This window comes from Solanum lycopersicum, chromosome 6 (assembly GCF_036512215.1).
Source record: "Solanum lycopersicum chromosome 6, SLM_r2.1".
Taxonomy (NCBI): Eukaryota; Viridiplantae; Streptophyta; class Magnoliopsida; order Solanales; family Solanaceae; genus Solanum; species Solanum lycopersicum.
The window spans coordinates 49576073-49588431 of record NC_090805.1 but is presented as its reverse complement, the minus strand read 5'-3'; the positions used below and the strand labels follow the sequence as shown (position 1 = coordinate 49588431).

General features: G+C 35.9%; 2 protein-coding genes and 1 non-coding gene across 3 annotated transcripts; 2 read left to right on the top strand and 1 right to left on the bottom strand.

Moving 5' to 3' along the window:
* The first annotated feature begins 1336 nt into the window (after window positions 1-1336).
* On the top strand, window positions 1337-2600 carry LOC138349011 (uncharacterized). The gene is made up of 4 exons (XM_069298838.1): window positions 1337-1466; window positions 1548-1815; window positions 1894-1949; window positions 2049-2600. Exons 2-4 carry the CDS (start codon window positions 1555-1557, stop codon window positions 2407-2409), a joined length of 678 nt encoding a protein of 225 aa, XP_069154939.1. The 5' UTR covers window positions 1337-1466; window positions 1548-1554; the 3' UTR covers window positions 2410-2600.
* A 5479-nt stretch (window positions 2601-8079) lies between these two features.
* Window positions 8080-8153, top strand: TRNAV-AAC (transfer RNA valine (anticodon AAC)). Its single transcript has one exon. It is a non-coding gene; the product is annotated as a tRNA-Val (tRNA).
* A 2730-nt stretch (window positions 8154-10883) lies between these two features.
* LOC138349418 (uncharacterized) lies at window positions 10884-11576 on the bottom strand. Its single transcript, XM_069299758.1, has 2 exons — window positions 11186-11576; window positions 10884-11029 (listed from the first exon to the last, which is right to left on the bottom strand). The coding sequence occupies exons 1-2, from the start codon at window positions 11574-11576 to the stop codon at window positions 10884-10886; spliced, it is 537 nt and encodes a 178-aa protein (XP_069155859.1).
* Window positions 11577-12359: the final 783 nt, after the last annotated feature.

The following is a 12359-nucleotide window of genomic DNA, read 5'->3' as shown; positions in this document are numbered from 1 at the left end:
AATGTCATGTGGATGCCACATTGCATGTCAATAAAGTTCCACTGCCACATAGACTAAATCCTAATTACTTTCCCCTCATTTTATTATTTCAGAAATGATATATTCACCCATTCTCCCTCATTTCACAGCTAGGGTTTCATACTTTTCTTCGTCGCTGGGTTTCAAAGTGGATATTCATGCTTGTAGGCTAGTAAATATTTTTCTTATTTTATTATGTTTACGATTTCAAAGCATGACAGTTAGAATTTCACAATTTTCCCCTAATTTCGCAGCTGAGGCTTCGTAGCTTTCTTCGGGGCTGAGTTTCAAAGTGGATATTCATGGTTGTAGGTTAGTAAATATTTTTTCTTATTTTATCATGTTTACTATTTCAAAGTATGATAGTTAGAATTTCACAACTTTCCCGTCATTTCGTGGCCAAAGTTTCATAACTTTATTCAGAGTTGAGTTTCAAAGTGTTTTTCATGGTTGTAAACACAATAAAATAAGAAAAAAGTTTACTAACCTATAACCACGAATATCCACTTTAAAACCCAGCGACGGAGAAAACTGTGAAACCATAGCCGCGAAATGAGGAAGAAGGGGTGAAATCGTTTCTGAAAAATAATGAAATGAGGGGAAAATGAGTAATTAAGATTTAGGAATTAAGTCAATGTGGCACATGAGGAATTTAACAACTTCCTCCAATAAGATGGTCACTTTTGACCCAATAGTTTGACGAGAAAGATAGTTTTGAGCCGAAATATAGTTTAAGGGTAAATATAAGCTGTTTCGGATAATTTAAGGGTACTTTTTACCCTTTTCCTTTTAGTCTATATGCTAGTGGAAATCTATTGGGGTGTCATGCGGTATCTGCATGACATTTAATAATTTTCGTTAATTAGACGGGCACTTTTGACCTAATAATTTGACGGAAAAGGTAGTTTTGAACCAAAATTTAATTTAAAGATATATCTGAGCTACTTCAGATATTTTAAGGATATTTTTGATCTTTTTCAATTAATAATTAAAAATAAATCAATTTATGAGAATGATAGAATAAATTTTGTTTAAAAAATTATCAACCAATCATTTGAACGGGAGAGGGAGCAACCCTCTTCTTTAACTCTTTTAAGAGCTAATATAAGGATAACATTTTTCGAAAATAGTTTTGGACGGTCAAAAAAAATTATAATTTCGTAAAAGGGGAAAATAAAATAAAATTTATCCCTGGTTAACGGTTAAAAAAATTTCAGAGCGATTTGAAAACAGAGCTCTTCTCAACTAGTAGTAATCAAGAATGAAGAATGAATATAAATTCAGTTTTGGGCTAATAATTTTCACCCATTTTCTTTTTCTTGGATTCTCATTGATCATCTCCTCTATTCTCCCTAGTAATTTCAGAGCGATTTGAAAACAGAGCTCTTCTCAACTAGTATCAAGAATTAATATAATTTCATTTCTCGTTGATCACCAACTCCATCTTGGTGAGTAGTTTGTCTTTTCTTTCCATTGATTTTTCCAGCTTTTTATGTTTCTCTAACACTTTCTTCTTTATTCTGTAACAGGTCAAACATGGCTATTAGGATGGGACGGAATTTGCCTCAATCCAATCATGTCCCTTCTGTTCATTACTTCTACTGTTGTGGTTGCAGAACTCACGTTGCAATCATCTATTACATTCCGACTCTACGGACTATTTCTAGTATGTATCTATGCAGGTTTAGGGTTGTAGTAGCAGAGGACGAGCCACAACATGGAGTGGTACATGGCATGAACTTGACGGTAGCCGTGAGTTACTGTGTCCAATGTGGAAACCTGCTCATGTGGAAAATTGTAAGATACTAGTAATATTAAAGATCATTTCAGTTTCAAGACGGCTTTGTTAAATTACTCAACTTATGATTTCTCCAGCTTGCCGTCTCCCAACCGTCTAGTGTTTATAGAGTAGGAGGATCCGTCATGAGATTGTAAGTTTCTAATTATGAAATTGCAGATTGAAACGTCTGTACATGTATATCTATGGTATGACTTGTAAGGTGTTAATTCAAATGAGTATTTTGTGGCAGGGACGCGTTTATTAGCTGTAACAGTGTAACGTTGTTTGATTTTCTCTATGGAGGCAATAATGAACAGGCTCCTAATGATCAAGATGGAGGTGCAGATGAAGAACAAGACGGAGACATTAATGAACAAGATTTAGGCGCTAATGAGCAAAAAGTTAATCAAGATGGAGACGCTTATGAACAAGATTTAGGCACTAATGAGCAAAATGTCAATCAAGATGGAAACACTAATGAACAAGATTTAAGCGCTAATGAGCAAAATGTTGATATGGGTGGAAATGGAGGCGTTAATGAACAAGTTCCTAATGAAGCTGTAGATATCATTGAGGGACTGGGCAATATTGATCTAAATGCAAACATTTGAATCTCAACTATTGATGAAAATGAAGACATCCATAGGGCACTCATGATGCAGAACCAGCTTATTATACGAGTGTTAATTCATAACTGTTTGAGCTCCTAATGAAGATGTAGATATTCCGCTTTCTTTTTTTGGTTTTTGGATTACAGTACATATGATTTGACATGTTTGAGCTCGAGTACTTCCCTTCTCTATATGCTGCTAATTACTTCATCTTTTGACTATAATCTACTAGTTGACAGTCACTGAAACTGCTGTGCAATTGTCTCTGTTTCAAAATTTAGATGTTAAAAAACTATATGATAAGTATTATACATTGCAATTTTTTATATATCAATATGATGAAAAAATGTATCCTTAAATATTAGTCAAAGTTTTTATAAAGTATGACAACTAATAGTTAACGGAGGGAGTATATTTTACTCAATGTTAGTGGGACATATCAATAAAAATGTAATAATGGGAATTTTTTATTTCGTAAAAATTTAGCTTAAAATAAAATTTTTCAAGACAGTGAGAAGAGATAAGATATTAGTAATGTCTCAAGAGATATATCATCTAGACAACAAAGAAGTGAAAGCAACAAAAGCAAAAAAAAAAAAAAAAAAGACACATGGAATGCAACATGACGGTAAAATAACTGGGGAGTTTGTTGCAAGACACTTACCGATGCGACAAGCAAAGCAGATCCATTTGATATTATCTATAGGTTCAACAGGATCCAATAAATCTATAGAGAAAGTATGAATTATCAGGTGTTATTGGATATGTTTGAAGAAGAAGACAGGAGAAAAATACTTCTAGTTACTTTCGATGGACAATCAATCTTCTTAATTCATGTGTTTGTAATAGAAAGTTTGAGGCTGTAACTCAACTTTCTTCTTGATTGACATATTTTAACATTATTTAAGCATTCTCGTTTGTAATATCATCATCGATTATATTACAAACTGGTTTATAAGAAAATACACAGTTCTTTCTGACTCTTATTTTCTTCATGCTATTTTCTTCTTGATTGACAATTTTAACATTATTTAAGTATCCTCTTTTGTAATATCATCATGAATTGTATCACAAACTTTGTGTTGATAAGAAAATACATAATTCTTTCTAACTCTTATTTTCTTCATGCTATTTTTTACGTTTAATAAAAGGCGACTAGACAGACACTGTCTAGTGGTAAATTTGCCGGGAAAAAATGCATTACTAAATGGGGAGATGAAAATTGAGATTTGTTGAAATACAGTTGCTCTTTTTGTTATACAAAACTGAAATACAACTGTATTTACCAGTGAGAAAAAGAAACGCAACGGTATTTTGTTCTATATATTTTCCGTCTCCTCGATCAGGATTGAAAAAATCAACATTCCCTTCTCTCAACTTTTCCATTTGATATTCAGAATGCCTTCTTCTGATTACTTCCATTGCAGATGCGGAACTCGAGTTGCATTAGTCCAAGATTACGTTGAAATTGATGAGGTATATATGGATTCTATTTTCATCTTTCTTGAATTATTCTTTGCTACTGATTTGAATAAGCACTACTCTGTTATTTTCCTCTTTGCAGGAGCTAACCTTCGTGCTACAAGGGATCTTTACTGATATGTAAGTCTCGCGATTTCACGATAGCTATTTTTTAAATAATCTGCAGTCTGATATGTGTATATATGCAGGTTTAACGTTGTAGTACCAGAGAATGATGAGTCATATCATCAAGTACTAAATGGCAACACCGTAGTCGATACTTTGTGTGTCAACTGTAGGGACCGGCTCGGGTGGAAATTTGTAAGATATTAGTACCAGAGGATTTGCATTTCCCCTTTTTTTGTTGTTGTTGGTTATAAATAATTTTTCCTTTCGCCAGATCGCAGTCGCCCAAGGCAGTCCTTATGAAGCAGGTCAATTCTTGATGATGTTGTAAGTTTAATTGAGAAAATGAGACTACACATATCCGATATGCTGTGTAAGGTGTTACTAATACTAATAATAATTTTTGTGGCAGGGATAAGCTTAATTACACTAATGGTCAACTCTTAGATCCTTATGAACTAGGTGGAGGCCCTAATGAGGACAATGTTGATCAACTGGAGGTGCTAATAATGCTGATAATCAAGATGGAGGCGCTAATAATGCTCATAATCAAGATGGAGGCGCTAATAATGCTCATAATCAAGATGGAGGCGCTAATAATCAAGATGGAGGCTCTGATGAGGAAAATGTTGATCAAGATGGAGGCGATAATAACGCTAATAATCAAGATGGAGTCGCTAATAATGCTGATAATCAAGATGGAGGCGCTAATATTGCTGATAATCAAGATGGAGGCGCTAATGAACAGGCTCCTAATGATCAAGATGGAGATGCTAATGAACAAGATTTAGGGGCTAATGAGGAAGATGGTCATCAAGGTGGAGATGCTAATAAGACAGACCTGATGGAGATAGATTCTGAGTCTGCTCAAATAATTTCGAAAAAAAGAAAAGCTTCCACCCTGGAAGGTAAAATTTTTGCCAATTTGATGTTCGTTTATAGATTATTCAATCCAATAAGTTGTTTTCATTTTCTTTACAGAAGTTAGACCGAAAAAGAGATGTCGAACTGATGATTTTGGTGCTGCTGCTATGCCTGTGGACTTGGGTATTTTTTTTTTAATCACTTTTTCGTTTTACATTTAAAAGAACAAACTCATGTTTTGTTTTTTTTAATAATTGATTAACAGATGAACCCGAAGATCCAAACCTGTGCATAAAGGATCTACAAATCAAAATTGACATGTACAGCAGGGAAATAGCATGCTATAGTAATATACTTACTAATTTAGCATCTCAGTTTCAAGAGGATGAAGAAGGTTTTACAGCTATGATGAAACTTCTAACAGATAGTAACATCAAAACAGAAGCTGATCTTAGCGAAAACGAGAAGATTGTTCTAAATTCCTTTTCAAACTTGAAAATTCATGGGGAAAAGAGAGTTGATCAAGATGGAGGTGGTAATGAACAGAATCATGATCCAGATGGAAGGGACATTCAACAGGGTATTAATGAACACCATTTAGGTGCTAATGAGCAAAATGTTGATCAAGATGGAGGCGGTAATGAACAGGGTCCTAATCATCAAGATGGAGGGCCGCCAATGAAACAAAGGAAGAAATAGATCAAGTGGCTGATGGAATAGATAATATTGATGATATATTGCTGATTTTCTGCTTATACAAAATGCTATAATTCATAATTGTGCAATGTTCTGTTTTAAGATTACATTTACATATGAGCATTACTTCAGGTTGGACCAAACCAATTGACACTGCACATTTTACATGTTTGATATTAACCGTTCATATGGTGCTTAGTTTTATTTTAATCTGTTGATACAAAATTGCTGATTGAAGATTATGGCTGCCTAAAAGGTTGGAATAAACCAACTGATAATGAACTCTTTACATGTTTGAATTTTCCTTCATCTATAGTCCCGTTTGGCGTGAATTCGTAGTAGAGTTTTCCTTCACCACAACAACTCTATTTCTCACTAGTAAAGTCTCAACAACAAGATCCTGACTTCTTAACTATTTTTTATTTTTAAAAAAATGGCTTCGCCCGGACTCGAACCGGGGACGTTCAGTGTGTACAATATTAAATTTAGTACGTAATATTATAGGATGTATCACTCATACATTTCATCTGGTCGTATTAGTAATACATAGAATTTAATATCATGAGATTAATTTATGTGAAGACAGATATGCCCCTCAAATTCTTTTAATCATTTTATTTATTTTCTTAATTTTGAATTTTATATTTGTACTAATAAATTTATATAAATAAATTAGCTTACAAGTTTTATTATTTAGAGAGTTTGTTGATAAATAAATTCAATACAATATTTGAAATGTGAGTGATTAATCTATTAAGATGTCAATTATTTATCCTCAAATAATTCAAGCAAAAAAATAACAAACATAATAATTTTGTTCCTTTCCTAACTAGGAAGAAGGCCATAAAAAAAATTATTGTACTACAGTTATCTACGTTGACCTAATTATATAAAATAGAAAAATTCCAACTCACGAATAATTGAAAAGAAGTATTTTTAGAGTCTTAATTAGGTGAGAAACAATGAACGAAACATTACTAATGATTTAGACAAATGAGAATAATTAAATATGTGGGACAAATTTATGAGAGTTATGGGGACGGCGCGATTCTATTCTTTTAGGGTTTAGTCTCTAGAAATTCTACTTGGATTGAACACATATTGTAAAGTCTCAATTCGAGTTGAACATGTTCTTCAGAGTCCAACAAAATTTTAATCTCTAGAGCCAAATCCGGATCCTAAAATATAGCTATACTACTGACTTATTAAACTAGAATATATATCCATAAAATTCGTTCTAAATTTTGAGTTAGACGCTTCTTCATTCAACAATGATAAGACTATTCACTGGAATTCAACAGTGATCCCTTCAAATTATAGCATCCACTGTCATACTAATGGGTGCAGAACGGAAGTTGCATGCTTCAACGATTATTGTCCGATGGTAACGATTGAAATATAATTTGGAAAAATTATTTCATGAAATTGGTACTGATTTCAATAATAATTTTTGTATCATGAATTTAGAGCAATTATGCTTATTTTCTTTTGTTGTACAATTTGCAGTCTCGATTAGGAGGAATAGGGCTCTTTGATAGGGTGTTAGTATATATGAGCAGCGTAACTTGAGATATGTATACACTTAGCCAGAAATTGGAACTACTGTAGCCCAAGCTTACTGTTGCAACTGTAGAAAGATGATCGGGTGGAAAACTGTAAGATACTAATATAACAACAATATTTTGTTGTTCTTTATTTCTCCAGACTGGAGTCCCCGGGCAGCACACGTATGTTAGAGAAGGAAGATTCTGTATGAAATTGTAAGTTTCTAACTACAAATTGAGAGTGTATATGACGACTTATAATAATATGGTCAATACAAATGAGTATTTTGTGGCAGGGACAAGCTTACTTTTTCAAATCATATACCGTTGCTTTGTTCAATCGAGGAACAAAATGAGAGAAATGCAGATCAATGGAAATTGTAAGAGAAATATAAAAGCCGGAAAAATCAATGGAAGGAAAAAACAAACTACTCACCAAGGATGGACTTGGTGATCACTGAGAATCCAAGAAAACGAAAAATGGGTGAAAATTAAAACTGAAATTACAGTAATTCTCGATTCTTGAATTCTAGTTGAGAAACCTCTGTTTTGAAATGGCTTCTTCAGCTCTATTTCAAATCGTTCTGAAAAATTTCTAAGTTTACTAGGGATAAATTTATATAATAAATTTTGAAATGGCTTCATCATTCTAATTATTTTTAAAAAAAAATATTAATTCACAAAATTATATATTAATTAATTAATTTGTGAAATTAAAATTTTAAATTTTGTGTTACGTTTACGGGAAGGACATACATGTAAAATATTCAGTGTCAATCTGTTATTCCAAACTGAAGTAATAATATGAATATTACAAAAGAGCTCCTCTCTAGTACATAATCTCTCCAGTTTCTCCATTACCCTTTTAATATTTTGATATATGTCATACGAATAATAGTAATGCAACGAGTCATATTTGTTTGGCCATACCATAATTAATTTCTGTAACTTAGTTTATGTTCTTAGAATCTGTAACAAAGGTTTCGTGGTGTAGTTGGTTATCACGTCAGTCTAACACACTGAAGGTCTCCAGTTCGAGTCCGGGCGAAGCCATTTGCTATAAATAGACTTTACTAGGACTATAGATGAAGGAAAATTCAAACATGTAAAGAGTTCAGTATCAGTTGGTTTATTCCAACCTGAAGTAAAATACGAATATGTAGTGCAATTTCAAAACAGTGTAAAGAGTTCAGTATCAGTTGGTTTATTCCAACCTGAAGTAAAATACGAATATGTAGTGCAATTTCAAAACAGAGTATCACACAATCATGAATTATAGCAATTTGTATAAGCAGAATATCAATGTCTTCATTCGTCAGGTCAATCAATGGATGCAATGACCCTTCTTGTCATTTTTAGTGTTTTATCTTCTGTACATCGTTTAGAGCGTTCCTATAGCGATTCCAAGTCATTTATGACTTGCTGGGACTGACAGATCGGTCACCTGGTCATTCTTTTGGTTATTGTGTGAGCTTTAGTATTTTTGGAGCTTCTGAACCTTGAACGATCATTTTCGATCAAAAGTTCAAGAAGATGACATCAGAATCCAATTCTGACGATTCCATAAGTTCTGGAAGGGTCATTTTAGTCTAGTAGCATTGTCGACATGACTCCCAAAGTTTTCAGTGTGAGTTGGTGTGATTAGATGTTTTAACTTTAAGTTTAAAGGTTAAGTTTGACTTTAGTCAACATTCTGAGTAAACACGCTCGGATGAGAATTCCGTCAGCGCGGTAAGCTCCGGAATGTCGAGTTTGGTCTAGTTTGACCCTTCTTTCGGGTTTTGAGATTTTTGATATTTTTTCGAGCCCTTTTGTAGGTTTTGACTTAAAATGGCCAATGGAAGTGGGACCCACATTTTATCGAGATGACCTCTGATGAAAATTTCGACTGCGCCTTTGAGTTCGGAATGTCTACTTTGGTAGGGTAGCATATCTGTTTTATTTTTATCAGGTTCCGAACGGATTCCGAGCACCCATCGAAGACTTTAAAGAAAGTAGGCAAAGCTGAATCTGGTGCAGCCCTTATAACGACCAGAAATTGGGGTTTTAACGACCAAAAATTGGGGTTTAACGACCAGATTCGTCCTTATAAAAACCCAACTTTCAGCCTTTGTGTCTTACTTTGAAATTTCGATATTTTGAGCTATACAACTCCAAATTGGGCGATTCAAAAGGCTAAGTTGTGAGATTTTTCGAGGGCAACGCATTGGTGAGCTTGGAATCTGATTTGGAGACCCGATTTGAGGTAAATTTTGGGTTTTAACTGCTGTCATAGCTCATTTTCGAGCACAAGTTTTGGGAAATTTTAGAAGGTGATTTCTTGGCCATTTTAGGTCCGAATCTAGTGATTCAAAAGCCTAAATTGTGGGGTTTTCGTGAGGATCATCGTGGTGTGATTGGTTTTGGCTGTTGGACCTTCACTTTTGGTAAAATCTTGTAAGTAGCTGCTGCCATTGTTGCTGATTTTTAGCTTAGAATTTGGGTTTTTTTTGTTGCATGTTCATGTTGGGACTGTATTGAGTCCTGAATTGTGTTCCATTATGGTATACAAGTTTTGAGAGTTATTTAGGACTTTTATTTGGGGTTAATTTTGGATTTCTCAACGCGGATCCCACTTTTTCCATTTTGACCACGAAATTGACCCGTCTCCGTTTCTTGCGATTTTAGTGTTTTAATGACCGTAATAACGTCGTGACTCTGTTTCTGATAGTGTATCAACGTTTCGAGGCCTTTTAGGAAGTAAAAGATCTGGAGAAGTGAATTTTGGAGCGCGCGTGTTCTGCGTTCAGGTAGGCTACAATTTCTCTTATTAGATTGAACTCGAACATGTGAATGCATGTTGATTAGTTGAAATTTGGGTTGGGTAGTTATTGGATCATACATAGGTGTTAAAAATCATATTTTTGACCTTTTTCTGAGAATTATCGGGTAACTGTGAGCATGTTTATTGTTATTAATTGACTTTCATTGCTATATGAATTACTTGTATGTTTGAATACTGGTTATCAGAAGTATGTTGGGCCTTAGTTTAGGTTTGACTAGGGTTTTCCTTAGAAATGCATGATTCAAAGTTGGTAGGACTTAGTTTAGCCCCAACGTCGCTCGGCCGGCTTAAATTCTTGTAGATTGATGTAGCAGACTTGAGTCTGATAGTTTGGTATTTTGAAAGACGATGAGCTTGCTCTAGCGATAGTTACTCTTATTTCTTCGATGTTACGGCTTCTCGAGTTACGTCAGTGACAATGAATTCCGCTCCGTGATTCAAAGTTGAGTTCGATTCAGCTTTAAGGACTTACATTGATTAGCTAAGTCTGGATGGTGTTCCACGGGTTTATAGGCTTCGTGATCAGTTAAACCCAACTTTCAGCTTTGCCTACTTTCTTTAAAGTCTCCGACGGGTTCTCGGAATCCGTTCGGAACCTGATAAAAATAAAATAGATATGCTACCCTATCAAAGTCGACATTCCGGACTCAAAGGCGCAGTCGAAATTTTCATCAGAGGTCATCTCGATAAAATGTGGGTCCCATTTCCATTGGTCATTTTAAGTCAAAAATCACAAAAGGGCTCGGAAAAATATCAAAAACCTCAAAACCTGAAAGAAGGGTCAAACTAGACCAAACTCGACATTCCGGAGCTAACCGCGCTGACGAAATTCTTATCCGAGCGCGTTTACTCAGAATGTTGACTAAAGTCAAACTTAGCGTTTAAACTTAAAGTTAAAACGCCTAATCACACCAACTCACACTAATAACTTTGGGAGTCATGTCGACAATGCTACTAGACTAAAATGACCCTTTCGGAACTGATGGAATCGTCAGAATTGGATTCTGACTTGAAATTTTGATCGAAAATGATCTTTCAAGGTTCATAAGCTCCAAAAAAATACTAAAGCTCACACAATAACCAAACGAATGACCAGGTGACCGATCTGTCAGTCCCAGCAAGTCATAAATGACTTGGAATCACTATAGGAACGCTGTAAACGATGTACAGAGGATAACACACTAAAAATGAAAAGTAGGGTCATTACAATATCCACTACTAAAAAGAACTTTCGTCCGCGAAAGTAAGGGTTAAGAAGTACCTGAAGGCTCAAACAAGCCGGGAAACTGCTCTCGCATCTCCTGCTCGGTCTCCCAGGTAGCCTTCTCGATTGAACGATGCCTCCAACGGACCTTAACAATAGGAATGGCTCTCGAGCGCAATTTCCTCACATCTCTGGCTATGATGGCAACTGGTTCTTCTACAAATGTCAAATGATCATCCAACTCAATTGCATCATACTGGAGCACATAGGACTCATCAGGAATATATCGGCGTAGCATCGAGACATGGAAAATTGGATGGATGACTGAAAATTCTGGAGGTAGGGCCAACTCATAAGCAACCTCCCCAACTGTCCGGAGTATCTCAAAAGGCCCAATGTACCTGGGGCTAAGCTTACCCTGCCTCCCAAATCTCATCACACCCTTCATGGGCGACACACGGAGAAACACCCGATCACCAACAGAGAATCTCTAAGGTCGACGCCTTCGATTCGCATAACTCTGGTGCCTACTCTGAGCTATCCTGAGTCTATCCTGAATCACTCTCACCTGCTCCAAAGCCTCCTAAATCAAATCTGTACCTCGCGGCCTAGGCTCTGTAGACTCAAACCAGCCCACTGGAGAGCGACAACGCCTACCATACAAGGCCTCAAATGGGGCCATCTGAATGCTAGAATGGTAGCTATTGTTATATGCAAATTCCACCAAAGGCAAGAACTGGTCCAATTGACCACCAAACTCCAAAACACAAGCCCGTAGCATGTCCTCAAGGACCTGAATAGTGCGCTCTGACTGGCCATCAGTCTGCGGGTGGAAAGCTGTGCCCAGGTCAACCCGGGTGCCCAACTCATCCTGAAAGGTCCTCCAAAAGCTAGACGTGAACTGAGAACCCCGATCTGATATAAAAGAAACTGGCACCCCATGAAGTCGAACCACCTCCCGAATGTAGATACGAGCCAACCTCTCGGCACTAAATGAAGATTGAACGGGAAGGAAATGAGCTGACTTGGTCAATCGATCAACGATGACCCAAATACTATCAACTCCTCTAGAAGTCCTCGGTAGACCAGCCACAAAATCCATAGTAATGCGGTCCTACTTCCACTCCGAAATGGGTAATCCCTGAAATTCACCACCAGGCCTCAAATGCTCAGCCTTTACCTGCTGGCAGCACAAGCAACGAGAAACAAAGTTAGCAATATCTCGTCTCAT